The 25,966-nt window shown below is 57.3% G+C and overlaps 11 protein-coding genes across 11 annotated transcripts; 5 read left to right on the top strand and 6 right to left on the bottom strand.

Annotated features, from left to right (window-relative positions):
• Positions 1 to 176: 176 nt before the first annotated feature.
• Positions 177 to 1,118, top strand: B0H18DRAFT_1118882 (uncharacterized protein; the record flags this gene model as incomplete). The annotated part of the gene is made up of 1 exon (XM_048033860.1): positions 177 to 1,118. One exon carries the CDS (start codon positions 177 to 179, stop codon positions 1,116 to 1,118), a length of 942 nt encoding a protein of 313 aa, XP_047893603.1.
• A 1,627-nt stretch (positions 1,119 to 2,745) lies between these two features.
• B0H18DRAFT_339457 (uncharacterized protein) lies at positions 2,746 to 4,715 on the top strand. The gene has a single exon (XM_048037661.1). It carries the CDS (start codon positions 3,018 to 3,020, stop codon positions 4,392 to 4,394), a length of 1,377 nt encoding a protein of 458 aa, XP_047893602.1. The 5' UTR covers positions 2,746 to 3,017; the 3' UTR covers positions 4,395 to 4,715.
• On the top strand, positions 4,716 to 6,923 carry B0H18DRAFT_339456 (uncharacterized protein). The gene has a single exon (XM_048037660.1). It carries the CDS (start codon positions 5,037 to 5,039, stop codon positions 6,726 to 6,728), a length of 1,692 nt encoding a protein of 563 aa, XP_047893601.1. The 5' UTR covers positions 4,716 to 5,036; the 3' UTR covers positions 6,729 to 6,923.
• B0H18DRAFT_1005780 (uncharacterized protein) lies at positions 6,918 to 9,027 on the bottom strand. The gene is made up of 7 exons (XM_048028597.1): positions 8,962 to 9,027; positions 8,788 to 8,907; positions 8,721 to 8,734; positions 8,414 to 8,656; positions 8,028 to 8,188; positions 7,420 to 7,972; positions 6,918 to 7,360 (listed from the first exon to the last, which is right to left on the bottom strand). Exons 1-7 carry the CDS (start codon positions 9,008 to 9,010, stop codon positions 7,247 to 7,249), a joined length of 1,254 nt encoding a protein of 417 aa, XP_047893600.1. The 5' UTR covers positions 9,011 to 9,027; the 3' UTR covers positions 6,918 to 7,246.
• Positions 9,028 to 10,724: 1,697 nt separating this feature from the next.
• Positions 10,725 to 12,052, bottom strand: B0H18DRAFT_1166294 (uncharacterized protein; the record flags this gene model as incomplete). The annotated part of the gene is made up of 2 exons (XM_048035848.1): positions 10,725 to 11,778; positions 11,837 to 12,052. 2 exons carry the CDS (start codon positions 12,050 to 12,052, stop codon positions 10,879 to 10,881), a joined length of 1,116 nt encoding a protein of 371 aa, XP_047893599.1. The 3' UTR covers positions 10,725 to 10,878.
• Positions 12,053 to 12,765: 713 nt separating this feature from the next.
• On the top strand, positions 12,766 to 14,000 carry B0H18DRAFT_339396 (uncharacterized protein). The gene is made up of 7 exons (XM_048037659.1): positions 12,766 to 12,860; positions 12,918 to 12,981; positions 13,054 to 13,070; positions 13,127 to 13,271; positions 13,325 to 13,458; positions 13,508 to 13,693; positions 13,751 to 14,000. The coding sequence occupies exons 2-6, from the start codon at positions 12,947 to 12,949 to the stop codon at positions 13,651 to 13,653; spliced, it is 477 nt and encodes a 158-aa protein (XP_047893598.1). The 5' UTR covers positions 12,766 to 12,860; positions 12,918 to 12,946; the 3' UTR covers positions 13,654 to 13,693; positions 13,751 to 14,000.
• Positions 14,001 to 15,565: 1,565 nt separating this feature from the next.
• B0H18DRAFT_1005746 (uncharacterized protein) lies at positions 15,566 to 18,236 on the top strand. The gene is made up of 9 exons (XM_048028596.1): positions 15,566 to 15,874; positions 15,961 to 15,977; positions 16,038 to 16,093; positions 16,123 to 16,184; positions 16,236 to 16,375; positions 16,435 to 16,617; positions 16,668 to 17,125; positions 17,190 to 17,369; positions 17,429 to 18,236. Exons 1-9 carry the CDS (start codon positions 15,840 to 15,842, stop codon positions 17,774 to 17,776), a joined length of 1,479 nt encoding a protein of 492 aa, XP_047893597.1. The 5' UTR covers positions 15,566 to 15,839; the 3' UTR covers positions 17,777 to 18,236.
• Positions 18,202 to 18,966, bottom strand: B0H18DRAFT_1211012 (uncharacterized protein; the record flags this gene model as incomplete). The annotated part of the gene is made up of 1 exon (XM_048036404.1): positions 18,202 to 18,966. Exon 1 carries the CDS (start codon positions 18,817 to 18,819, stop codon positions 18,202 to 18,204), a length of 618 nt encoding a protein of 205 aa, XP_047893596.1. The 5' UTR covers positions 18,820 to 18,966.
• Positions 18,825 to 20,909, bottom strand: B0H18DRAFT_1118876 (uncharacterized protein; the record flags this gene model as incomplete). Its single annotated transcript, XM_048033859.1, has 8 exons — positions 18,825 to 19,203; positions 19,266 to 19,583; positions 19,632 to 20,022; positions 20,072 to 20,105; positions 20,170 to 20,318; positions 20,373 to 20,537; positions 20,591 to 20,803; positions 20,861 to 20,909. The coding sequence occupies 8 exons, from the start codon at positions 20,907 to 20,909 to the stop codon at positions 18,825 to 18,827; spliced, it is 1,698 nt and encodes a 565-aa protein (XP_047893595.1).
• An 871-nt stretch (positions 20,910 to 21,780) lies between these two features.
• On the bottom strand, positions 21,781 to 24,410 carry B0H18DRAFT_339289 (uncharacterized protein). Its single transcript, XM_048037658.1, has 4 exons — positions 23,819 to 24,410; positions 23,443 to 23,764; positions 23,179 to 23,376; positions 21,781 to 23,120 (listed from the first exon to the last, which is right to left on the bottom strand). The coding sequence occupies exons 1-4, from the start codon at positions 24,153 to 24,155 to the stop codon at positions 22,088 to 22,090; spliced, it is 1,890 nt and encodes a 629-aa protein (XP_047893594.1). The 5' UTR covers positions 24,156 to 24,410; the 3' UTR covers positions 21,781 to 22,087.
• B0H18DRAFT_339288 (uncharacterized protein) lies at positions 24,411 to 25,679 on the bottom strand. The gene is made up of 2 exons (XM_048037657.1): positions 25,507 to 25,679; positions 24,411 to 25,446 (listed from the first exon to the last, which is right to left on the bottom strand). Exon 2 carries the CDS (start codon positions 25,366 to 25,368, stop codon positions 24,667 to 24,669), a length of 702 nt encoding a protein of 233 aa, XP_047893593.1. The 5' UTR covers positions 25,369 to 25,446; positions 25,507 to 25,679; the 3' UTR covers positions 24,411 to 24,666.
• Positions 25,680 to 25,966: the final 287 nt, after the last annotated feature.

Below are 25,966 nucleotides of genomic sequence, written 5' to 3'. Positions count from 1 at the left end.
ACCAGCTTACTGGCGGCAGATACAATATGGACCGATGAACGCAGCGGGGGCGCGTCAGAGCCTGTCACTATCTCGTCGCTCCGGTGGAACTGCTCCAGGAGGTCTTCGTCAACCATCCGGGTCTCCAGACGCACAGCGACATCCCTCTATCCCAGTATCATCGATGCGCCTACGGCATGGCGTGCTGGCCGTACCGCTGGATCGTCGTGTCCCATGTCTGCAGACGGTGGCGCGCCGCCGCTCTTCAATGCCCCCGACTGTGGCGCCGCATCTCAGCGACCTTGAACGTGGACTGGACTGCCGAGCTGCTGCGGCGATCTGGTGTTGTTCCACTCGAAGTCGCGCTGGACATATCCTTTCCTCTAGGGCGTGGTGATAGGGGGAAGTCCTGCGAGTTGATACTCACACAATTACCTCGTATCCGCACGCTGCGGCTGTCCGCCTCCAAACCTCTGAGTGCACGCATCATTCAGCTGCTCAGCGGGACTGCGCCGATGCTCAAAAACTTGTCGATCAGCCTGCCGTGGACCATCGATCTTGCGCGGCCAGAGGACGACGAATCTGCGCCCTTCGCCGCCCTCATTCGTCGTGAGCGCGCTCCGCGCCTTGTGAGCCTCAACATCTACGAGGTCGGAATGCACATCCAAGGATCCTGCTCTGCGACATTGAAACACATTTTCATTCAACTCACTGCCGACTCCGTCATCAGACCGTATGCCCCCGTTTTTCTGGACGCGTTACGCGCAATGCCCTCGCTCGAGACGATCACGTTCAAACGATGCCTATTGTCTCAGAGGCAGCACATCCTACCGCCCCACTCGCACTTGCGTGCTGTCGAGCTGCCTCGCCTCAAATCGATCAACCTCACGACCGACGCCTTAGAGTGCATCATGCTGCTCAACGAGATGGCGCTACCCCGTTTGACCCATCTCGCTGTGTTGAGTGCCAACACCTGTCGCCACGGGACGGAGCTCGCCCTCACGCTTGCCGAGAAGATTTGCACTATCGGATACCTCTCTACGCTGTATATCAGCAGATACCCCCAGTTCGTGCGCGTTGGGAGTGGCCCTCGAACGACTGTCAATATCTTGAGTCGAAGACGGGCATGCAACCATTGAACCTCGATATCTCGATGTGTCATTGCCATGACGCCGACGACGTCATTTCGAACATATCCTTCCTTCGGCCTCTACAAGCAGTCCGAAGCCTCTACGTCGAGGGTTCGGAGGTGTCGAGGTCCTGCTGGTCCGCCATCTTAGGGGGCATGGACCAAATCGTCCGACTCGGCGTCACTGGCCCGTTCGTCGCGGAGGAATCCCTATCTATCTAGCTTGCAGGCGACATACTGTCGATACCTATCGAGAGTATCTGGAACCCCGATGGCAGCACTATCTGCCGAACCTGCTCTGCCTCGAGCTAAAGGTGTATGCTTCGGCGACGTGGAGACCCTGCGCTCCAGTACATTGAGTGCCTTCGCGGCGAATCTCAGGGCGAGTCTGCCATTCGCGCGCGGCATGGCCAAAAGCTCGACGAATTGCGAATCAGGCGCTGCGTCAACCTGCACGAGGGAAGGTCGATGCGCTTCGCAGTGTTGTGTCGTCATATCGTGCGGCGGGTCAGTCGAGACTCATATATCGGATTTGAAAGACGTCTCACCATTGAGACTTCCGTTATTCCCTTCTTCTATGGCTTATGATTTCGTAACCTACAGCTGTCTCTTGTGCACGTAGTAATTGCCTACGTATCTGTCTGCTCTCTGCATCAATATTAAGGTCCGTCGGTACAGTATACATGAATTAATAACCGCGTTAAATCAGGGGACAAGAACAAGAGACAACTTTTTCTCTGCGCACTGCGCATCAATGATGAGGAACTCAGAGTTCATAAACCCTAGCAAGCAAACAAGGACGCTTGCCGCTTTTTGGTCTGCGACGGAGAAGGGCTAGCGAATTCTAAACATAGCCTGAGTGGAATTGGGACGCGTTTGCCACGTGATGGCGTTTTTCTCAGGGCCAGGCGCGACTCCTCGACTCTCGAGCTCCTCTCGTGCACCGTCAGAGTCACTTTGCACACACATCCGGATATCTCAAGCTCAAACTTCAAAGTGAAACTCTCATGGGGCTCGATCACTAATTTTGGTGTTCTATGAAGCAGGTGAGACTGCACCCATGCGTACGAGCGAACCTGTAGGTCACTAACACATATGGGACGTCCACAGAAAGCTGCACCGTGGTCTAGCCCGGCCCTTGAACGGATCCCTGCTCAGTTTCATTGAATTGGAGTACGTACCCTACGGTCTTACTATTGGTGTCGCTCCAAATGAGGCCACGACGGTCACAAGAGCTCTATGCGCGTTGGCCTGCCAATACTATGCCACACACATATGTGGCACCACCGCCTTCTCCTCTCACGATCGACCGCGTCAGAGCCACTGGAAAGTGAGGACGTAGGCTTTGCGGAAGGTCGCGGATTCCACATGGCGGACATATCCGCTCGGTGCCAGTGCCACTGGCAGTGGCAGTGGCACATTAAACGCGAGCACGTGGGCATGCTTCATGTCCCCTCGCGCGTAGTACAAAGGCTGGCCGACGTTCCCTGTCTTCGCGTCTCATCCTCACAGTCTATCTGTGCCTGCCACCGTACTGCACCAACATCTTCCACTATCACACACACGCTTGAGGTGAGCCCATCCGCGTTGACTCCCTCGTCCAACGTCTCGTCGTGGCTGATATGGTGAACGTGGGTAGTCGACAAAGGAACAATGTCCTTCTTCGATACAATCGTCGATGACACGCTCGCAGCAGCACTCAGAGCCCACATCGCAGCGCTCGGATACCACGACGAAGATGCCAGAGGAGCGTCACAATGCACTGAACCAGTCGGAGGCTTACCTTCCGGCCAGCCCGGATCCCTCGACATCTCGTCGTTTCCGATAGAATTACTTCAGGAAGTCTTCGTCAACCATCCTGGTTGCCTAGCTCGGGACCATTTCTTCCCCTACCACAGCTGCAAAGACGATGGACGCCCTTGTGGGTCTTTCTGCTGGCTTACCGTGTCCCACGTCTGCAGGCAGTGGCGTGCAGCCGCCCTGCAGTGCCCTCGCCTCTGGACCCATATCCCAGCCACTTCAACCGTCGAATGGACTGCCGAGATTCTGCAACGATCCGGTGCGGTCCCGCTCCACGTCGACCTGGATCTCCGCGACTCGAAGTCCTGCGAGTCGGTGCTTCCCAGCTACCTCGTATCCGTACCCTGCGTTTGCTCCCCAACCAGCAGCACAACGAGCACATTCTCGAGCTAATGAACGGCTCGCGCCGCTGCTTGAGAAGATCTCAATTTCACGGGCCCGTAGCTCTTCCCAGTCGGACGACGACTGCGCATACCTCTCTGCCCTTCTTTGCCGCGAGCGCACTCCGCGCCTCACGAAGCTCAGCATCAGCGACGTTGGTCTGCACCTTCTAGGCCCGTGCTCCCAGTCCCTGAAACACCTATTCGTCGATCTCTCGCAATCCGTCAACAGGTCGTACGCTCGCACATTCCTGGATGCCGTTCGAGAGATGCCGTCGCTCGAAACCATCACGTACCAGCGTCACTTGGTAGCTCCGATATTGAATGCACCTCTGCCACCCTCGCGCACGATCCAGCTGCCCCATCTCAAGTCGATGCGCATGGCTACGGAAGCTTGGGAATGCCTCACGCTGCTCAGGGAGATGGCGCTTCCCGGTTTGGCCGAGCTCAACGTATCAAGCACTGTCACCGTCATCTACGGTCCTTTGCTCGTCGATGCTATCGCACAGAACATCCCGAACATCGCAGAACTTGCTACGTTGAACGTCAGCAGATACCCCACATACGTCCGCGTTGCGACGGGTCCGAAGGACATGCTCTTTCCGTCGGACGGGCTACGGTTCAGCCTCGACGTTTCGATGCGTTATTGCCTTGCCAATGACTCTGACCGCATTATTTCGAGCCTGACACTCCTGCAACCTCTGCGTGGCGCCCGACACCTTGTGGTTGATGGTGCATGCATGTCGGAGTCGAGCTGGTCGGCAATCTTCGAGGGCATGGACGACGTTACCCGGCTCAGCGTCAGTGGTTCGGAGGCGGCCGAAAAACTCCCCCTTGCCCTCGCTCGCAGACGTCATACGCTCGATACCGTTCGACAGTCCTTGGAGCCCCAAGAGCATCTGCCGAGTCTACGCAGTCTCGAGCTCACCCGCGTACATTTCGGCGACAAGGAAACACTGCGCGTCGGCACACTGAGCGGCTTCGCAGCAGACTTCAGGGCGAGCCTTGCTATTCGCGCGCGGCATGGCAGGAAGCTGGACGAGCTGCGGATCGTACGGGGATCAACTTGCACCAGGGAATGGTCAATGCCTTCCGCAATGTTGTAGGTCTGGTGTCGCACGATGGCTTGCAGGAAGATCGTCGGAAGTCGACTTGGCCGTGGGATGGTTTCTCGAGTCTGTTCGATGATATGGATTCGGAGCCGCCGTCAATGTCACGATACCAGGGTTCCACTCCCTTGTTCTGGAATATGTGATGTTGCTCCTCAATGTCTCGCCTCTTCAGTTTTTTTTTCTTTCTGATATCTTCTACCACCGAATTTCTAGTAGTTGTGAAGACGAACGGCGCGTCCTTATGTATACATGTATGTGAGATAATATGACGGGATATAGTACGGACAACGAATATGATTGCGACGCGTTTGTCACGTGATGGCGTTTCTGCAGTGATCGAGAACGCCCCTCTCAGCTCCTCTCTTCTCCTCTCCTCCGCATTGCATTCTGTCACATCTCACCCGTACCGCATACTTGACTGTACCCCCATTCTCCCTCTCCCATCACTGGACCCTTGTGTGTATAGTCAGGAAATGCGGGAGTCGATGTGAGAACTCTCATTATACGCTACATATACATAGTTGACTAATTAGCACACAGGGCCCAGACGTACCCACAAGCGAGCCTGTGGGCCGCACCTCATCCGAAGTGCTCACAGACGCTGCCGCAGAAACCAGTAATTTAGCCAAGTCTACCATGGTCTCACTCGCCGCAGGGACGTCGCTTGCCTCAGCTCGCACACCCTCTGTTTCCAGAGTTCCTCCAGAAATACTTCACGAAATCTTCCTCAGGCACCCAGGATATGCCGATGCGGAAGTCACGTCTTTCAAGAATGGACACAGATGCATAAAGGACACTGACTGTGGTCCCTTATGCTGGGCTGTCGTATCGCACGTATGTCGGCGATGGCGTGCGGTTGCGCTCCACTCCCCATCCCTCTGGACGCGCCTCACAGTCTCCCCGCACCCTGAGTGGATGGCCGAGCTACTTCATCGTTCAGCAAAGTTGCCGCTACAGATCACCGCCAACCTTGACCAGGAGGACCTGCGGGAAGAGCGCGGGGAGTCGTTCGAACTGGTGCTCCGTCAACTGTCCCGCATCCGCGACCTTTTCTTTGCTAGCTTGCGTCCTCTTCGACATGAGGCAGTCAAGCTGATGGCTGGTGCGGCACCCCTGCTGCAGATATTGGTCATCGGCGGGTCACCGGTTCAGTCGCGGATCGAGGAGGGCCAGTTCGACAATGATTACATCTACTTCCCGGCGTTGCTCCACCATGAAAAATCGCCCCGTCTGGAGCGTCTAGAGGTGCGCGGGGCCTTCCATGGCATTAATCTGTACGGGCCTTGTGCCAGTACGCTGAAGCATCTCAGCTTCCGCACCATCATTCCACACCTTCCTTGGCCTAACGTGTCGGCCTTCTTGGACGTACTCAGCATGCTCCCATCCCTGGAAACTGTTGCCTTGGAACGACACGTCCTGGAGCCACCGCCTTTCGAATGGCTCAATCTAACGGATGTACGGCTTCCGCACCTGCATACCCTCAATCTTCACACGACGGCATCCGAGTGTACGGTGCTCTTACTTCACCTCGACCTTCCTGCTCTATCGTCCCTGGGGCTTTCGGCAGTGTACACATTCGACTCGGTCGACACCTTGGTGCCTGCGATAGCTAGCAAGATCTCCGGGCTCGATGCTCCACGTGCATTGTACGTCAAAGGCTTTGGGAAGGACGAGGATCCGGGAGCCTTGGAGGTCAGCGGCTTCGTCGGACCAGCCGCTGACTGTTTGGAATGGAGCACGCGCTCTTTCGATGTCGTGCTGAAAGACTGCTATGACCACGCGGAGGCCCTGACCGAGATATGCAAGCGCATTTCGCTCAAGGATGTCAGCACGCTCGACGTCGAGGGCGAGGATGTTCCTTCTGAAGCCTGGCTCGACATGGCGGAGCAGATGGACAGTCTCGTGTACCTCAGCGTTACCGGTGCGTACGCCATCGCGGGTCTCCCGGAGATGCTGCTCGCCGAACGAACATTGTCTCCCGAGCTTGAAGGCGCAAACGAGGATGAGGGAGGAGGAGAGGAAGAAGCCCTGTCCGAAAGGCTTTACCTGCCGAACCTCACCAACATCTATATATACGATGCGTGCCTAGGCCGGAGGTCAGACCATGATGCGGGGCAGCCTGGCCCCTGGGTGGAACACATGTGCCAGGCCCTCAAGGTTCGAGATGAAGCGAAAGTGGGTCCGGCGCAGGTACACTTTGACGACTGCTCGAACGTGAACCAGGCGATGTTCGCCGCGCTGGAAGATACCGAAGTTATGGTTGACTTTGTGCGTTCCAACGACTCCGTTCGGAACGCGGATGATTGGGAGTGGTTCATGCCTGTTTGAATGAATGTACGTTCACTTGTTCCACTGTGTTAGATACTTTGGTAGATTGTACTCATCGGCTAGTGTAAGTTCTGTATCGAGTAGAATGAAGCTCAGTCTTTCCTATCATAATATTGACGGTCTGGGCCAAGTCTGGGCTGTATTAGTGTGTACTCAGTACTGTAAAACAACATAAAATCCCTTTTTCTACCTCACACGCACAGGATGACACTTCCAGTCACTCAACCGGTCGCGCACCATGTCTAGTACGTCTTTCATAATTCGATACGGTAGCTCACTTGTGTACTGTGTGAATACGAACGAGCTCTGAGCAAAGATCTGACAATGATACATGATGAACCAGATGCCCCGGGACGTTGTCGTCCCGCTCATCCCGCATAACTGCACGAGTTAGATTGCGCTACAATTAATTCCTGTCTTCTCTATCAACATCCTACAAGCTCGTCAGCGCGACATACAGCCCATACAACACTACGAAGAGTTCAAGCCCGTCCACAAATCCCGCGCGCCGGGCACGCTCACAAGCCGCCTCCGCCGAGTATATACTCGATCGCCGAATGGACGTTACCACCCGTTGCAAGGAGTGCGCGCACATTCTGCTGCGCGTTCGTGAAGCCCATGTCCTGCAGTTGCTGCGAAGCACATGCTCGTCAGCTCCCACTCGCTATCCACCAACGACAATGCGGCTCACCTGTAGCTGGACTTGGAACCGCTCCTCAGGCGGTCGGGTGTCAGTAGGGGCAGCCGGTGCGCCGCCGAACCCGCCGAGCCCGCCAAAGGCGCCGAGCCCGAACGGATCCGCCCCGCCCGCGCCCTCCAGTCCACCTGCGCCTCCAAGTCCACCTGCGCCTCCAAGGCCTCCCAGCCCACCCGCGCCCGCCCCACCGCCCATTGCCGAGAGCATTTGCTGCATCAGCGCAGGATCGAACATGCCTGCACCAGGAGCCGCTCCGCCCGCCGCACCCTGTGCGGTGCCGCCGGGCGAGGTCGGGTTGCTCCCCCCCGCGGCTGGGGCAGGCGGCAGGAAGGGGAAGAGCCCTGCAAGGCCTGCTGCGGGGTCGGGGGCGCCTGTGCTGGCACCGGTGGAGGGGGGCTGCTGTTGGGTGTCTTGGCCCTGCTGGCGCGCGGTGGAGGGTAGGCCCGGTGCGGGGAAGGCACCTGGGCCACCGGGAGCGCCGCCGAGGCCTCCGCCACGCATCATGGAGGACATCTGGAGCATCATGCGGAGGCTTTCGGGGTTCGAGCTGCGTGGTGGCGGGTGTTAAACGTGCAGGGGTGAGCGGGGGATGTGGGACGTACATCATTTGGCGGAACTGCTCGCTCTGGAAGACCTGCCGGACTTGGGGGGCCATGCTGGCGAGCTGGGGGTTGGAGGCGATGATCTGGTCGAGGACTGCGGGGTTGGACATGACGCTGGACATTTGTTGCAGGAATTGCGGGTTGCTCATCATGCCTTGCATCTAGGGGTCCGGGTACATCGAAATTTATCAGAATCGTCAACAACACGACGCGAGGAAGATCGCGCTTGTAGCGACGGATATGTAGCGTTGCCAGTTCAATCTTGGAAATGAGGTGACGCGCGTACATATTCGGCCAAGCACCCCAGGATGCCACCCCGTCACCAAACTTGAGCAGTCTACACCTTGTAGCACTCCGCCTGGACTGACCAAAGAAGGTGAACTCACCATGTTGGGATCGTTCGGATTCAACCCCATCTCCGCAAAGGGGTTGAGACCTGCCATCAAGCCATAGCCCATGTGTCCGTTCAGCTGGGTCAAGGGGTCGTGTACATTCTGGCCAGCCTGCATCTGGGGCAATGCCTGCGGCGGAGGTCCTTGTGAAGATGTCGCGCCATTGCGCGCGGCACCCTTCACCATGTGAATGGTATGTGATGACTGGATCTTATACGTGGAAAGCGCATCCTCATCCTGTGAACGGCGGTTCCAGTCGGCTGTTGCTCGCAGATTAGGCTAGTTACAGGGCTCAGCGTACCTTCAATACTCGTCCTTTGGCACAAGCGTCAGTAAAGTGTCGCAAAGCTAGTGCGTCGGATACGCACCTGAGTAGATGAGCCTTTGACGGTCTGCAGAGACATCCGACTTGTCAGCGATGGCCTGCTTGAGATCAGCCACCGTCTTGTCTGTCGATATGGCTATCTGGAGCTTGAGCTCGCTGGGACCTGCAGCACAAGCGAGGTCAGTGCCACGCCCGAGTGGGTGTCTGGATGGCGCACCCTTGACATTGATCTGGATTTCGGAGGCGGCGGGGGAGTCTGTGCTCATGGTGTGCGGTATGCGAGAGTGGTGCAGTGATCAAGCGCCGGTGGTCGTATTCATATGACGCCGCAGTCACTTGGCAGCCACCCACCATCTCAGTCAGCATCCATCGTCCATCGCACTCGAGCTGCTGCGAACTTCCCCTTCATTCCCGTAGTGGCGATGACAAGTCCTCACAGAGGACTTGTACGACTACACCGCTCTTCCTGGATCTCGCGCGGTCGGTGAGACGCCTCTACCAAAATGAATGGCCTGTGCTGTCCTCTTTGTCTAGCCGTCGATGGCGGCGATGATTCCGTCCAACACTGAAGATTTCTGGCACACTGGCCGTGACAGGAATATCCACTCGATCAACAGGTATGCAAGGCTATACTCCAGAATGCATCAGTCGAATGACGCTGTGCACCAGACAGGCGGCGTACCCGTTCGACAGTACTGGTTGCGCCAAACCCTAACATACCCGGATCCAATATGACCAGATCTGCGCAGTTATATCGGCTCAGCTCTACAAATCAGCGCCAGTAGCTGCGGTTCAGTCGAAATATAACCTTCAATTACTTCCCTGACGGAAGGAGATGGCTGGGGGTAATGTACAACATTATACGTCACTCAGTGCTACACCAGATTCGCCATTTGCTACACGTAGTCCTCGGGGGTATCGATACAAGGAAAGGAGAGAGGAGAGGAAGAGAGAAGAGCAAGTACAGGGACGAGCACGAGAGCAAACGAGCGCGAGAGCGTGTCTATAGCAAAGTCCAAGAGAGCGTCGGCAGTGAGTTTTGTTATGCGTCTTCCATATTGACATCGTTATCTTCGTTGCGCGCAGCCAGCCATTCCAGTAGGGAACGAACAGGAGATTCAGGCCGAGGTTCGGGAATTGGGGCGTGGACTTTGTTGGGGTCAGGTTGGATGGCGAACGGAATGGGGCTCACGCGTTGCCCGGATTTTCCTGGAGACGGCGACAGATGTCATCAATATCACAATTCCGACGAACAGCCGTAAGGTCAGGAACTCACCGAGGCGGGGCGTTTTGGCAAAGTCGATGACGAATACTTCTTCGTTCCACTTGCTGGCAACGAACAGCCTACCGATGGTCTCGTCCCACGTCATGGAGTTAACAGCGCCGAAGTCAATGTTGCTCGGCAGCGCGACCCACACGAACGTGTTTGGCGAGTCTGGTACGCCGTGCTCCGCCTGCTGCTGGAAGAGCGGCTGTGCGGCCGCGAGGCTCTGGCTGTGCGGGCACCACTGGCGGCCGATCGAGCACACAGGCGGGGTGTCCGAGGTGTCGAACCGCGGGACGGCGTAGACGATCGAGCGGAGCGAACCAGGCAGCGCGCGGTGCGAGAGGAGGTCCCCGCCCTCGCCCCCGGACCGGATCGTCTCGTGGATGTGGTCAAAGCGGTAGTGCCAGTTGCCGTACTTGGTCAAGTGCGACACCTCCGAGGAGCGCATGTCTGGGCTCGGGGGCAGGACCTGCTCCCGCTTCTCGGGGAACATCACCCAGCGGTGCAGCTTGTCTTGATTGCGCACGCGGAGGAAGAGCGTGATCGGGTGCGGGATCATGCTGTCGATGGCGCTGTAGAGCTGGGGGAGGACGGAGTCGTCGAGACGGGTAGGTATGCCGTGATCGGAGATGGCGCAGTCGATGTAATCGTTGTTGTCCAACTCCTCGCTGTCGAAGGCCTCGCGGGTCCATTGACGGTCGCGGTTCGGGGCGGGTGCGTCTGACGGAATGGCGTGGTATAACTCAGCAAACGACTTTCGCTTCGGGTTTTGGGCATAGCCGTCCAGTCTCCGCACGACGAGGACAGCGTTGTCGATCGAAACCAGCCGAATGTTGAGTATTTTTGACGTCTATTTATCTGAGTCAACTACTTACTCAATTGTGTAACAAAGGGTCGACATACCAACGGCTGGTTGGGTAAGTTGGGTATCTGGCAAAACAGCGTCGAGGCCGCTCCGCCTTCGAGGTTTTGGAAGACGATACTGTTCGGTCTCTTCAACACCGCAAGGTACGGTTTGCCGAACAACTCGTCTATGTCAGGATACATCAGCTGGCTCCGCGTTCGAATAATGGCGAGGTATCGGAATGGTTTTGGCTGTGCATTTGCATGAGCCTTCCACTCCGGCGTTCCAGGTGTGAGGCGCGGGTCGCTGAGGAGCTCAAGGCACTCGAGGGGCACCTCGAGAGCGACGCATTCGTACTTGATGGGGGTGGGCGGATCGATCTCGTGGTCGCCACTGAACTCGGAGACGTCGACGCTCGGGTTCGGGTTCTCGCGCTCGGAGCGGCGGCCCCAGTCACGCCGGACGTAGGCGATGGCGATCGAGTGGCGGCCGCGGATAGTCGTGTAGCGCGCCTTGAGGTGGTATGCTTTCGTGTGGGTGCGTGTGCGCGCGATGGCGTGCCCGCCACCGTGAGGGTGGTCCATCGCGTAGATCACGAGGGAGTAGTCGGTGAAGCGTTCGCCGTTGCCGATGCAGTTGCCGACGGATGCGATGAGGTACTGTCCGCCAGGGACGGTGGCCATGGAAAAGACGGTGTAGTTGGCGTTGAATGCCCAAGAATCAATGTAGCTCGGATCGCGGCTCGTCCAGGTTCGCTGTAGAGAAACGGAGCGCAGGAGAAGACGTTCGGCCTCGAGGCCGCTGAGGTGAGGAAGTGAGTGTCGTGAAGTTGGGGGAAGGGGAGGGATAGGTACGTCTGATTGTCGTAAGAATCGTTTCCAGATGATAGAATGATGCGATATGTCGTGGAAGAACTTGTTGACCTAGTCCAACAAGGCTCTCAGTTGCAGTGAGGGCCACGCCGACCGCGACCCTACTCACCTGCCGCAGGGCCACGACGTCCCGGACGTCTAGGTAGGAGAATATCATGATCAACACGTCATTGGCAACATCTTCAAGGCGCATCCGTATTGGTGGTCGTCCTTGGCCGTCGTTATTGGGGCGTAGGCCGAGTTCCACCACACCCTTCTCAAGGTCAAGGGCACGGGGTCGACGTCTGAGGAGAATATTCAAGGAGCCCAACAAGGATGTACGCATCGAGAACATCTTGAGTGACCAGCACTGGCTCTTGGAGACGGGGGATAAGGAGGCGGGGGAGTTGGGGAGGGACAAGGCTACAGTGTGCCACTCACCTATTTAAGCGGCTGGCCAAAGTCTTCGCCCTTGTGTAAGCCAGGAAGACGTGTTTTAGGGGCTAGTGTTGTATTTGCGTGACCATGTTGAATACTACAATACAAGTATTGCCCGATGAGGAATAGTATGTGGCCCCCACGCGTCCGTGATCTCATTCTCTCCTTCCGACAACATACCGCCTCGACCCCCATCGGCCTACAGAATATCGCACAGAATATTCGCGCTATGTTAGAACGACCCAAGATAGCACCGGTGGTCGTTGTCATGGCTCTCGCACCCGCCCGCCGCCCGGTGGGGAAGCGCTCAGCGTTTGTTCCCGATCGGTCGAGTGGCGTTGATGCGCTTGGCGTCCTAGTTTGCAAGTTGTTGTTGTCTCCTAGTCTTCTTACGCTTGCTGTTCATGTCAATTCAGTCACAACTCGAAATAGCTACTCAGGGACTCTGGGACATATATAGCGATACTGCTGCCGTGATGATACTGCGCTGGCAGTAACTTCTGCGCCACAAAGTTACGTCGCATCGTATCGCTGTCGAGACACTGACCATGCTGTCCTGCCGGGTCCTGCTTCTTGATGAGTCGACCCCGTCAAGAAGAGCCACATATGACCAAAATGAGCACAGCGTCACATCTGATTAAACATGCACAAGACGCGCGGTTGGCTGCGAAGGCCTGCGGACGAGCAGGTCTGAGCACTGCTCTGGACATCTCCCCGTAAGTACTTATGTAACCTCGACTCTTCCCACAAGATCTCACTCACTACGCTTACAGTAAACGTCGAAAGAACGACCACTGGCAGAATGCCGTCTCACATTACTACCGAGGACATACCCGAGTAAGTCTTTCCAGAACTTGTCGCGGACTGGGGGCACTGACCGCTGTGGCACGACTCATTGCCCGCTCATAGTCCATGGTTATTGACAAGTACGTCGCCGAGATCTTATTCGCGCTCAGAGCCTGACTATGTGGCTGCTGTTTAGTCTTTCGTACTGAGGGCCTGTCATTCACTCCTCCAGAAAAGTCGTGGCGACCGGTCGTCTGTCTGGACGTAGATGGGGTTCAGTCACATGAATTGACACTGGGCCGAGATGGCCAAAATCCGAATACGAAGACCCCTTTTAGACTGTGAGTAACATTTCTCGAAGCCGCAGCCAACCGCCTGGGCGAACGCGTTGCAGGCATAATGTCAACCACCATAGCAAGCTTGACATTCGTATTCTGTATAAATCGCATAAGCGCAGGAAGAAACAACAGCATCTCATAGCCTCGGAGTCCGTTTTACTCGGCGGGCTAGCTGAAGAAACAAGCCCCAGTAAGTGCTATTACTGTCTTGTGCGCCCCTTTTTCACCACCTTGGGCAGAAATCGATGTGCCTCTCTCGTGCACGATTCCCTGGAGCCCAACGATCAGATTTGTTGGGGGCCGGCAGCAGCGTCACGTTAGTCTTATCGTCACTTTGCGTGCACCTACGTCTCCGTTTCCCATCTCTCCCGTGAAGGAGGTATAGCCGTCAGAGTCTGACGATGGCACTTCAATAGAACTAACATGTGCGTTCCTGTGTCACTGCCGATGCCGCTGGATGGTAGCCAACTCATGTAGAACAGCTCTAATAGGTGCTTCAGACAACGTGGGCGATGGGCTCTCACCGGAACAGTTGCATCACCCTCCAGTGAATGGTGACAAGAGTGGGAACCGACGACTACGTCGCCTACGTAGGCGAGACCGACGACTACGTGGCTGTGACGTCGATGCCAACGCAGAAGATGTTGCGGCTGTCTCCGAATATCCCGCGCTGGACATAACCCCCGACTCTGAGCATGAAGTGTAGAGACAATCACTCTTTGTCCCTCCGTATGACGTGAGCGACCCTGCCGCGGATGCGGCACGAAACACTTGGGGCGACAGAGTGTCAACGTTGAGAGAAAGGATCTCGTCATTTTCCTCGTCGCTGGGCGTCGCTTTGTCGTCGCTGGGCGTCGTTTTGTCGTCACTGGGCGAGAGGACGCTACGTCGACTTACACCGTATACCGAGCTTCACGGGACACAGCAGGATCGCTTTAACGAGGTGCTTCCGCGCCTCCGGAACGAGTGGTACGCCACTGCTGCTTCGGTGAGTATATGTTTTTTAAATTTGATGCTTGTCTTTGCTAAGTCTTATGTGTGCTGTAGTTGATTGCGCTGGGAGGTATTGATGCGGCCGTCTTCGGCCTCGCGCCTGGCTCCATCTTCCCCGTAGACGGCTTCGCGCGCCGTATCGTCGCACTTGGAGCTATTTCCTCTGGCTTAGGCCTATTCCACAACACCGCGCTTCTGTTCTCGTACGGTAACATAGACGGAGAAAGGTTCAGAGTAAGTCTGGTCACCCGACTTCCTGTGCAACCGTATCTCATCTGGACCCATAGACCACTGCACAAGATGCCGACGGCACCTACTTCTCCTTCTGCCTCCGTTGCCGCGTCCCGGCTGCCTGCGTGCTCATCTCCGCGATGTGTCTGACGGTCTTTCTCCTCATCGTGGCTTGGTCAGAGTGGCCCGACGCAGTCCTCGCACTGTCGTTCCTCTCCGGTGTGCTGTTCTCCCTGCAGTACCTTGTGTATGGCTGCTCCCGGGTTTCTATCTGGTTGCGTGGCGGGCAGCGGGTGGTGCAAAGTGCTGGTGTATAGGCTGGGGGGAGGGTGGCACATCGCTGTCACTGGAGAACGAGGTGCGAATAATGAACAAGCTGGCGACATGCGTGATTGACAGCAAGCCAAAATATTTAGAGTTGTTGGGCTCCCTTGGCGCCGAGAACACGACGAGAACACACTGTCTTCGATGTGCTTCTGTTCGGCGTGATTTACTGTGCCGCTCTTGCTCTGCAGAGTGGGGGAGGAAACAGCTCTTCCGCATCCGACTCGGAACAACACTCGCTCGCGTGGAGACGCCGCGAAAGCTGGTTGCATGGTATGCATTTTCATGCATGACAATGCTCCCATGCTTTAGCAGGGCCTCAGCTTCGCGATTGGAGGTGCGCAGCGTTTTAGTACCTCTTAACTGACTACGGTGTGGACTCTCGGTGTCTCGACCACTTACTGACAGGATTCCTTTAGACCGACACTGGTTGTTGTGAAGTCTTGGCCTCGATAGTGCCAGCATCGCATCGCAAGGCGGACTATATCACCATACTTGCGGGGAAATGCTTGCTGCGTCGACACTGTTTCGATCCTATCCCGGCGCCCTCATTGAGCATACATGTCGGTCGAATCTATGTTGCCCCCGCGCTGTCATACACGCATCTCTATGTTGCCCCTGTGCAGTTGTACACACATCGCAGTGGCAGATCCGGTCGACGAGTTATGTACTTAGATGCCAGATTACTTATATATCCGATAATGCTATAAGCGCCGGCGCCCAATGCCTGCCATACCCTGTGTCGAATAGACCCACAATGAGCATCTCAGAGTCTTTCACAGCTGCCCGGAAGCCCTCCGTCGGGTCTACTCCAGCCAGCCAGCGGTTGTGCGTGGACATACAGTGTTTGTCTCGCCAGCTCGAGCACAGCGCCTGTCCATCGCTCGCACTTTGCAATCGGCACCGCCTACCTGCTCCGAGGACGTCTCCTGCACCGCCTCCGACCTCAGTCTATACATAACTCCAGCTCTGCCCGACGACGCGTCTGCTTTACCTGCGCCTGTATCGAAGGGCAGGACTGTTATGCCGTCGCGCGTCGTCGCTGAAGATGCATCTGAGTACGTATGTTGGCTCCTACATCGCGGAGTCGACTTGCTGACCATGGCCTCTTGTCATGTCCGCGATGCGTCGATGTATCCCACAGTCCTTGGTTCTTGACAAGTACGCTCCCAGTTGGCATTGACATGACATGCCAAGTGCTCTCCTGACTTTTGCACACAGTTGTCCGTACACAGGGCTTGCTATTTGTCCGTCCTGAAAAGTCGTGGCGGCCGGTCGTCTGTCTCGACGTGGTAGATCGGCCCAGTCACATGAAGTAGCCCTGGGCTGTGACGGGCAAAACCCGAACACGAAGATTCCGTTGACACTGTGGGTACTGCCGCGAGTGGTTTCTCGTTTCCTATCTCATGCGCGTCACAGCCACCACGTCAACCACCGCAGCAAGATCGACATCAGAGTCCTCCATAAATCCCATAAGCATAGGAAGAAACAGCACCTCGTCGCCTCTGCCTTCGTTTCCCTCGGCGAGCTCGCTGGAAAGCAAGGACGACCAGGCTCCAGTGAGTCTTGTGGTATCATCCTGTGCAATACTCTTTCTTACGGCCATAATCCCGGGCAGCGATAGACGTGCGTCTCTCGTGCCCAACTCCTCAAAAGAAGGGCCCGACTGTCAGAGGCCGGCAGCAGCACCATGCCAACCTCGTTGTCAGACTACATGCACCAACACCCGTTGCTCCCACATTTACCTCCCAGGAGTTATACCCGTCAGAGCCTGGAGAAGACACCCCTTCAGAGCATTCATGTACGTCTTCGGTTCCACCCCTTAGGAGGCTGCGAGCTGACGCGGAACAGCGTCAAGAAGTCCTTCAGTCACCGCGGTTGGTGGGTTCACACCTGAACCGTCAGGTAAACCGCCAAATGGAATTCGGAGGCGCAAACGACGAATACGCGGCTACAGCCTCAACACTGACGATGAAGAGGACGCTGTCTCCGGTTCAGAGGCATCTGCATACCCAGACGCACCACAGGACGAGTACTTTCCGCCTGCGGACGATACTGATAAATCTACGTACGAACCTGCAATCGCGATGGAGGAAACACCCGAGTTTGTGCATAGCGCGCATACGCCCGACGTCCTCCCGCGCTACAGCGAACAGGCAGAGTCCCCGCAGTTCTCATGGGGTGAGAGGATGCTGGACCGAGTCGCACCCTACTCCGATCTCTACGAGGCGGAGCGGACGCAAAACCATGAGCGCTTCGACAAGGTGCTCGCGCGCCTCCTGACGGAGTGGTACGTCGCCGCCGCTTCTGTGAGTTGCCCATCTTGGTCCCACGACGAGGCCTTCATAAACTTATTGGAAATCGGTGACACAGCTACTTGCGTTGGCGGGTATCGATGCAGCCATCTTCGGCCTCGCGCCAGGCTCTATATTTCCCATAGACGGGCTCGCGCGGCAGGTCGTCGCGCTGGGTGCTATCTCCGCTGGCCTCGGCCTCTTCCTCGATACCCTGCTCGTGTTCTCCTACAGCAACGCGGACGCACAAAAGTTCCAAGTAAGCTCCGGCCAACCCTTGTATCCGCCCCGCATGTCTGATCTGATCCTCGCTCGCAGACGATCGCGAAAGACGTGTACGGCACGTACTTCTTCTTCTGCCTCTACTGCCGCGTGCCGACGCTCTGCATGCTCGTCTCCGCGATGTGCCTCATGATCTTCCTCCTCACCGTCGCGTGGGCGGAGTGGCCGAGCGCGGTCCTTGTCGTGTCGTTCCTTTCCGGCGTGCTGTTCACTTTGCAATACCTCGTATTCGGGTGTCATAGGATATTCAACTTGGTCGCGTGGTGCGTGAGGCGCGCGTGGACGGCGGTTGTGCGGCGGTCTGCGGTGCCGGGCGACGTTCCGCAGGATGGAGGTGAGGGCAACACGGCGGGCGGGGCTGCGCACGGCGCGTCGCGCGCATGACAAGGTGCGGTGGCGAACGGATGTTGTATCACTACTTAATGTATTCATATAGCTGGTAATTTGGACAGTTTCTTAGTATGTGCCAGCGTGTACGGGGTTACTCGAAGTGAGGTTGCGGAAGAACATGGCTTGCTTCAACCCACTAACGTGTCTAGTATTATTCTGTGCCGGCGGGACATGTTCCCGAGTCAAAGGACCCAGCCTGGAGGAGAACGCCGCCCCATCACGGTATCCCAGCTACTCAGTTCGCACTCTCCCTGCGATCGTCGAGCTCAACACAAAAGTTGCATTCGTCTTAGCTCTACATCATGCACGGTATCTGATGTACGATCCCTCAAAATCGCCTCACGACCAAAGTACATACACCTACAGCTACAAAATCTCAAACGCCAATATAATACACTGCGGCCCTATCAAGACATCATCTACTCGGACTCCGGCTCTGCAAGTTCAATTTCCTCGTCGGAATCCTCGAGGTCAAACCACTGCTCAAAGTAGCTACGATGCGTCGAGGTACCTGGGCTCATTGTCCGGATAGCATGTACCGTTGACTCTGACTCTGGATGCCAGGGGTCCTCATACAACTTCGCGACCTCGCGGTGCTCGCGTAGTGTTTCGAGGAGCCTGGCGAGCACGTCCTCCTCGTCTTCCTGGACCACCGCGAATGTTGAACCACGCGCGCCGGCGCACCAGATATCGTACGCAGTATATCTGCCTACGCCTGTGTTGGGGGTGAGCCGTTGCGAGGGGATCGTCACGGACGACTCGGGCGAAGCAAGTGCGAAGAACATGCGTATGACCGGAGGCGGGGCTTTTACCTTGCTGTCGAAAACACCGCACCTGTACGGGTTCATCAAGTCGAACAGATAACGCTCCACCTTCGTTGTGAACCGCCTGTTGTTCATTACCTGCACCATGATCGCGGACACCTTCTCTTGCACCAGCACAGTGCCGAATAGAATCGGAATGATGATGGCCATGTTGTCCTCGTTGTCCGCGCAGATGTAGGCCGCTCCGCGTGACATGGCGAGTCGGAGGTACATCTGGTTCACGACGTCGATGCTGGTATCAAGTGGTTGAAGTAGATGAAACAATCCTTGAATGCGGCGTCGAGTGGAACGTCCGCCTTTTCGGGCCTGTCATATTCGGCCGGAAGGATGTCGTGGCAAGACTTTGCTAGGAGCGCCCGCAAGAATTGCGGCACGGTGACGATTCGACGCTTCTGAGCACCGTCGTACATGAGATCCCAGTCGTCCCCGATATCGTCGATCCCAGGCAGCGGTTCGTCGGCAGCGAGAGGAAATGTAGTCGCACGATCGCGGGCATCAAGCAGCAGGGCAGCGGCGACCGTTTCTCCTCGCGAACTACCACAGTCCAGATGGGACCAGTGGAGATGATACGAGAGGGCGGGTATGGGCTCTGAGAACCTTGGCATGACCCTTTTGTCGGCAAAGGGGATTGCTATCCGACTCGCTTTGCCGCATCTGACCGCCGTCTAAGAGCCAGGATCGTATATGCCGCCTCCGCGAGCAATGGCTCGGATGGACAGTCGGTGATCACGCCCGCAAAACCGCTGCTAACGTAAAGCAGCATCCGCATGTGCGACGCCACCAGCATGATTTCACTAGTGGGTTCATCAATAGTCTTAGTCTTGAATTTGATTGGGATGCGTGATCCGATGCACGCCAGTGACTGCACGTTTGACAGAAACTCGGGCGCTGTTTGCGAGCACAGTAGCTTGATCCTCGCGAGGTGAATGATGTCTCGCTGGTATGACTGGCGACCCGCATCATACATCGCCGCGAACCTACAACACACCATGAGCATCGCAAGTACGTCATGGTGTATGACTCACATTGGTCGGCCCAAATGCACCATGTGGTGTGTGGATGCGACTCGCTTCAGCGTCCAGCCTGACTCGGGCAAGCGTTCGGCTAAGATGTCGAATGAGGTCAAGACGATGGGTGGGAACATCCCCTGCTGCTGGATGTGCGGGACAACCTGTTCGACGTTGCTTACGGTAGATACGAAGAGAGTAAAGATTGGGAGGTCAACAATCGTGTGGAGGACGTTCCTCAGCACTGTGAATGGTGACCAGCCATGGGAGGCTGCCTGGGGCTTGGTGAGCGTATGATACTCGTCGAAGCACAGTATCACAAGCGGCTCATCGCGACACGCTTTGACGGGGTCGAGGTAGTCCGTCAACTTGCGTGCGATGGTCCAGACTGTCTCGTCCTGCCGACCGACTGTCATCCTTCAGCAATATGTATATAACAAAAGATGGACAGCACTGACTCGTTGAACCGTCTTGCCTTCGCACGCTGATCGTCTTCGGCAAAGAGTGTATGAGACATACTGTATGTATCACAAAAAACTAATACACGCATACTCACATTGCTGGCTCTCTCCGCCACGGACTCAAAGAAGCCCACTCGGTAGTTGACATGCTGACCAAACCGCATGCCATCGTTCATCTTCATCCTGAACTCACTCGCCAATTGCGTCACGCGCTCCAGGACGTCCTCCGCAGTAGTTGTCGACACTTCATGAGCCCTATCAGCCCCGCTAGACAGCGCTCATCCAATATAGAAAGCACCATTGGACACTGCCGTCCCAGTATCTTCCTCAATCTGCTTCAAACGCTCCAGCACAGTTGCAAAGAGAGCACAGACAAACGCTTGCACGCGGCGTGAGCAGCTTTGCGGGGTGTTCGCATACTCGGAGAACCAGTAGCAAGCTTGATCGTCCGCTGGAGGGTAAACTGCCGGAAGCATCAAATGAGAACATATAGCACCATGTGGATAATCGACGTACCGTCTCCGCCCACAGGCCCTAGATTGACGGGAATATAGAGGACCTTCTTTGCGAGCTCGTCGTTCATTCGTGATTTCCCGGAGCCCGAGGACTGAGTAAAAGCAGCATAGCGTGCGTACGGCCGTGGCGTATTCTGGCTCATATAGCGTTGCAGCGTGGTGTACAAGACATCGGTAGTGCCCCGGAACTCCTGCTGCCAGGACCGTTCGGTCGCTAGAGGGTCAAAATTAGTGTATTGGCGATGCACACTAGGAGGTTAGTACCACACACCTTCTACCGAATCGTACCTTGCATCAGGGTGAAAGCGCGGCTCAGTCATGGGTGCTCGTAACGCCAAAAGTGCCTTTGCATTCCGGGTGGGCAGTGGCAAGGAACAAGCCAGGAGCGAGGGGCCCGAAGTGGCGGGGGTGGCTGCCACTGGCAGCCTTACTTTATCTTCGTTCAAGTCGTCGAGACCTCCGAGACTCGACAAGCCAGGCAAACCCCGCCACCCGAACAGCTTTCATGATTTACACTGAGGTATTAGCTAGCCGTGCAGGTTGCTATATGTACATTGTGATGTAGATACCGTGGCTGGACTCACTACTATTCGACCGTATCAGGCGCACTCCTTCAAACGGTGCAGCGGCAGGACGATACATAAGATAAAACGACTGTTGATGGGGCTGGATAGCGCGAAGCGAGGGAACGTGAACGTGAACGTGCGGCACGAGAGGATTACAACCAAGTGGCAAGTATGTAAAGGTACACGACTGGAGCGGGGTCAAACGACTGGCGGAAGCATGCGGAAAGCGATAATCATAGGACGAACGGCAGGCATCGAAAGCCGAAGGATATGCACAAGAAGGGAGATGGTCTAGATGCTGACGACGCACATACAACATACTGTCCACATCGGCACCGAGTAGCGTCGGCGGGTCACCGTGCGGCGAACGAGCTCGGCGGCGGCTGGTCCTTATGTCTATCTTTGTCTTTCCGCCCGAACCCGAGCATCGGCGCCGAGAAGCTCAGCTTGCGCGTTGCTCGCTTCTTCCCCGACGAGCCCTCGACAGGGCTCCCGTACGACACCGTGCTCCCAGTAGACGTGCTTGTCGAGAAGCCAATAGCTGTTGGCGAGGTGCTCGGTCTGCGTGTCGCGGGCGGTGGCATCGGGTGGGAGCTGGGCGAGTGATCTGCTCGGGGTGACGAAGGCGCGTGCTGACCACCAGTCGACAACGTCCTTTGCCGCTCCCCATTATCGTCTCGCTCTGGTGAAGGATACGACGAACCAGGTAGAGGTGGAAGCGGCGGAGCTTGGGAGTCTGTCCACGTCGAACTGCTCGAACCAACCGTCGCACCTGCCGTCGACGGTCTCCGCGGGAGTCTAGCCAGTGTGGACGACGTCATGACTGCTAACCTTGCTCTTCGGCAAGTCGGGCGTGGACTTCTTGTGGTCAGGTAACCCATTCCGTGCTTGCACGGGCGATTCTGGGACGGCCGCTGGCGGAAGCGCAGGAGTCATCGACAACGTTCCCATAGATCCACTGAATACCGAGGGTACGTTCGACGGGCCTGACGCAGAGCCGAACGCAGCCGCGGACGTGGACCCCCGGCGGGAGACCGACGCACCCTCCTTGACAGTCTGCGCCCGCACGTACGCGGCGTCGTCTTTACCCGCAGACGGGGACGTCGTCCCGCTGAACGACACCTCGAGGCGGGAGCTCTTCCGCTTGAACCAGCCACTCGTCTTCTTCTCCGGGCTCTTCCCCGTGCTCGTGCTCGAGCCGTTCGCTGCGTTGTTATAGTGTAGCGACGGGCTACCCGGCTCGCTCGGGCTCTCATACCCCTCCGCTGTGCTCGCCACGCTCGTTGCGTGGTCGGCCTGCGCGGGCGCTTCTTCGCGGTCGGCGACGGCAGCGACGGCACTGGTGGTACCTGAGACGAATCGACGTTCAGCCAGCTCTTCCGGATGTCTGGCCCTTTCTCCGAGCGGCTGTGCCGGAGTGTGTTGAACAATCCGCTCAGAGTGCCACCGCTGCCATTGCTCCCTAACGAAGTGGACTGCACGGGCGTCGACGGGTCAGACATGGTTTGCGACGACGGTATCGTCAGCGGCGGTACCGAGGGCCCTTTTATTGTTTGACCAGACGTGAGGGGTATGGGCTGAGAGGCGGGGGTGGCGGGGAGGGGCGAGCTCGACTCGCTCCGCTCAGACGAGTCTTCTTCCGTCAGACCTGGGGGCAACGCCGGCGAGCCCAAATCGACTTCACTCGACCCCGTCACCGGTACGGTGGCCGAGTTGGCGGGCTTCGCTGCGGGGGCGGAACCCATGTCTGTCGCTGAGGGCGCCGGCTCGGGGTTCTTCAGGCCGAGGGCAGCCATGTCGAGGTCGACGGCCTGGTAGTAGAGGACGTATGCGGAGCCGTTCGTCGACTCGCCGTAGTACCTCGGAATGTCGGATTCTTTGATGACGTCCACGCTGTCATCGTCGAAGAGCAGCCACATCCCGTGGGCTTTGATAATCGTCACGTAGTGACCATGGTGTGGCCCGCTGTGGAGGATATCATTACTTCAACCTGTCGCAAGCCATCCGAAGAAACGACGCGCACTTTCCGATATGCACGACTATAGCAAACAATTCGTACAGCCGATCTGGGTTTTCAGCGTCGTCCACAGTATTGAAGAGGCGAAGCTCGAGAGGGAACGCGACGCGGTACGCGAGCTTGATGTACTTCCCCAAGTCCTCCTGGTACTTGAACCGCTTCAAGTGCAACGCCAGAATATTAGGCAGCTTCTTGATTTTCATCCTGCCACCAACGCAATCCACCATCAATCCAGAGGTACACACGCAGTCTGATGGAGAACCTACGTACCGCTTCTCCGCCTCCTGCAAGTCGCAGCAGCTGTCGCAGAAGAACTTGTTCTTCTGGCAAAGCATCTCGCTCGCGCTGAACTGCCGCAGGCACGCCGTCACGCTCGAGTTCTGCTCGATGTCGATGCTCAAGTCCAAGAAGCTCTCGTCCCGCGAGGACACCGTCTCGCACGTCAAACATCGCGTCTCGGATGTGAGCACGCCCTCGAACAGCCGGTGCACGAGTGTCGCCTGGAAATGTGACGTGGACGGCTGCGACGTCTTGGAGGCGGTGGACGACGGTCCGGCCGCGGTGGTGGATAGCGTCGCGATGGACGAAGACACTGACGGAGACAGTCGTCAGGATCCCCGGAGACGAGCCATACCGAGCGACTCACGATCTTCCCCGTTCAACGTGCTCCCCGCCGCACTCCCATTCGCCACCCCATTCCCCGCCGCCTTCTCTCCATTCCCGTTCCCGTACCCGTTCACCTGCCACACGCCCGTTCCATTCCGCCTGTCGTCCTCCATCTCCTCCACGATCTTATTCAGCAAGAAGTTGAGGAACTCATGCGCGTCCTGGTGCATCGACCCGCGGAAGACCTCATTGAGCTCCTTCAGCTTGTCGATGAACGCCCGCGGCGCGACCGTGCCACGCTCCGCGGGGTGCTTGCTGATGTGCACGAATAGCGATCGGAGCGCGGACAGCAGCGTCGGCGGGTGTGACGGGATCATGTACGCGCCAGACGCATTCGCGGGCGACGTGGTGAGCGAGGAGCCCGGCTGGGGGGAGGCAGTCGAGGAGACGGAGTACTTCCGATCCGGTCGTCGGCGGGCATTTGGTGGTGGTGGTTGTGGCTGGGCGGCGGGCGAGAGGGGCGCGGGCGGGGGTGTGGCGGCAAGAGCGGGAGTTCAGGCGCGGAGGGATCGGGGTACTGCTCGAGGAGTTCGCGGAAGGGGCCACAGAAGTAGAGTGCTTGGAGAACAGAGTTGGCGTAGCTGCGAGGACGGCGTCAGCAGTATTCTCGACTTACAAGGTTAGCCCGGAAAGGGATGAACAACGCCGGGTGCGAACTCGAGACACGTTGGGTCCTCGGGCAGCAATCGCAGAGCGCACGCTAAGAGTTCGTATGCGCTACTGCGCGTATGGGGACGTTGCGTTTCTATCTCCTTCTGCTTGAGTGATACATGTCCAGCACGTCCGATGACCACGGAGTCTGACGAACGTCCATAGGCAACACTCCTGCTATGGGCTAGTAGCACAGAATGCAGACCCGGTGCACTGTGCAAGCCAGACAGCAGAGGAGAGAACAGACACATCCGAGCCCGTAGTACTCGGTTGCGCCTCGGAGCCTTCACGGATGTCAACGCAGAGCCAACCGGGAATTGCAGAGATGTTGACAAATCCTATGCTCGTGCTCCAGTCCCACCGCTGCTCTATCCGATAGACAACCCGACACAGAACCCCGTTCGTCATTGGACCGTTCCGGGTACGCCGTTGGTGTATACCCGGAGAGGCCGACACCCACGGATTTCTGACGAACAAGGATCTGCGACGCGTCCGGGGGACAGTACGTGCATTTGCACATCCTAGAGCGTGTAGGAGACGCGCATGCACACACGCAGCGCGGAGACCAGAGGGGCAGCAATTCGGTACCCAGTTCTGAGACAAGCCACACGGTCGAGCATGGCTCATGGCGCACCCCGCGGGTATGCCAAGATAGCTTGCGTTGGGGGACTTCGCAACTCGTGTCGCCGGGGTCGCAGAACGAGACAAGGACGTGCACATCCGGATCGTACGCGAGGTGTGCAACCGAGCGTGAGCGAAAACGCAGCAGCGCCGATAAGGGCCACGAGCAGGCCACGCTCGTACGTCGAGCAGGAGGGAGTACGACAGAGAGATTGCTTGAGCGCAAGAGATGCACAGGTCGTGGATGGTGGCGTGCATAGAGCCATCGGACGCGCTGGCCGTGGACGGAACAAACGTCTAGAAATAGCGGAGACAAACTCACCAAGTATTCCCAAACTACACCGACGAGGCCCGGTCAGCTAAAGACGCCAGGTATCAGAGCCACGAACGACTTACATTCTCAAGACCAAACTGCTTCGCGTCTGCGGAGGAGATGACGGGCGGTTGTGCGGCGACGACGACGGGGGCAGCGGGGGAGCTCTGCGCTGGGCCGAAGGGGATCCATTTTCCAATGGCCATAGTGCAGGCTCGGATGCGAGCGCTGCGGGGCGGGTGGGGATGCCAGGGCGGGCGGGGGCGGGGACGAGATGAGGGCAGCTGCGAGACTCGCTCGGCCTCTCACTCTTGCTCGCACCTCCCCGCGCCGCCACCCGGCAGGGGTATCCCGCCCAATTAGGAAGCTGGGGTTTGGGCCCACATGCTCCTGCGATCCCGCCGCCGGCTCAGAGCCTCTGCCTCTCCCCCATCCTCGCCCTCCTTCATTTCTCAGGCACAGCATCCCCAGCGTTCTCAGCCGCCTTTCTACGCCGAACCGGCTGCGAGACTGCGCTCACTGGCACGCCCATCGACCACAGCG

This window comes from Fomitopsis serialis, assembly GCF_022376445.1.
Source record: "Fomitopsis serialis strain Sig1Antser10 chromosome Unknown B0H18scaffold_31, whole genome shotgun sequence".
NCBI classification, from domain to species: Eukaryota; Fungi; Basidiomycota; class Agaricomycetes; order Polyporales; family Fomitopsidaceae; genus Fomitopsis; species Fomitopsis serialis.
This window is presented reverse-complemented; position numbering and strand designations above follow the sequence as displayed.

Excerpts from the sequence above, each read along its gene's own strand:
- B0H18DRAFT_339457 (XM_048037661.1), top strand. The coding sequence starts at position 3,018 with ATGGACGCCCTTGTGGGTCTTTCTGCTGGCTTACCGTGTCCCACGTCT.
- B0H18DRAFT_339456 (XM_048037660.1), top strand. The coding sequence starts at position 5,037 with ATGGTCTCACTCGCCGCAGGGACGTCGCTTGCCTCAGCTCGCACACCC.
- B0H18DRAFT_1005780 (XM_048028597.1), bottom strand. The coding sequence starts at position 9,010 with ATGAGCACAGACTCCCCCGCCGCCTCCGAAATCCAGATCAATGTCAAG. Across the intron at positions 8,189-8,413 it reads ATCCGAACGATCCCAACATG|ATGCAAGGCATGATGAGCAA; the intron begins GTGAGTTCACCT and ends CCGGACCCCTAG. Across the intron at positions 7,361-7,419 it reads GGTTCCAAGTCCAGCTACAG|CAACTGCAGGACATGGGCTT; the intron begins GTGAGCCGCATT and ends TGTGCTTCGCAG.
- B0H18DRAFT_339396 (XM_048037659.1), top strand. The coding sequence starts at position 12,947 with ATGCCGTCTCACATTACTACCGAGGACATACCCGA. Across the intron at positions 13,272-13,324 it reads ACGAAGACCCCTTTTAGACT|GCATAATGTCAACCACCATA; the intron begins GTGAGTAACATT and ends AACGCGTTGCAG. Across the intron at positions 13,459-13,507 it reads AGCTGAAGAAACAAGCCCCA|AAATCGATGTGCCTCTCTCG; the intron begins GTAAGTGCTATT and ends CACCTTGGGCAG.
- B0H18DRAFT_1005746 (XM_048028596.1), top strand. The coding sequence starts at position 15,840 with ATGCCGTCGCGCGTCGTCGCTGAAGATGCATCTGA. Across the intron at positions 16,376-16,434 it reads GCAAGGACGACCAGGCTCCA|CGATAGACGTGCGTCTCTCG; the intron begins GTGAGTCTTGTG and ends AATCCCGGGCAG. Across the intron at positions 17,370-17,428 it reads CGGACGCACAAAAGTTCCAA|ACGATCGCGAAAGACGTGTA; the intron begins GTAAGCTCCGGC and ends CCTCGCTCGCAG.
- B0H18DRAFT_339289 (XM_048037658.1), bottom strand. The coding sequence starts at position 24,155 with ATGATCCCGTCACACCCGCCGACGCTGCTGTCCGCGCTCCGATCGCTA. Across the intron at positions 23,377-23,442 it reads TTGCAGGAGGCGGAGAAGCG|GATGAAAATCAAGAAGCTGC; the intron begins GTACGTAGGTTC and ends CGTTGGTGGCAG. Across the intron at positions 23,121-23,178 it reads ATAGTCGTGCATATCGGAAA|CGGGCCACACCATGGTCACT; the intron begins GTGCGCGTCGTT and ends TATCCTCCACAG.
- B0H18DRAFT_339288 (XM_048037657.1), bottom strand. The coding sequence starts at position 25,368 with ATGCACGCCACCATCCACGACCTGTGCATCTCTTGCGCTCAAGCAATC.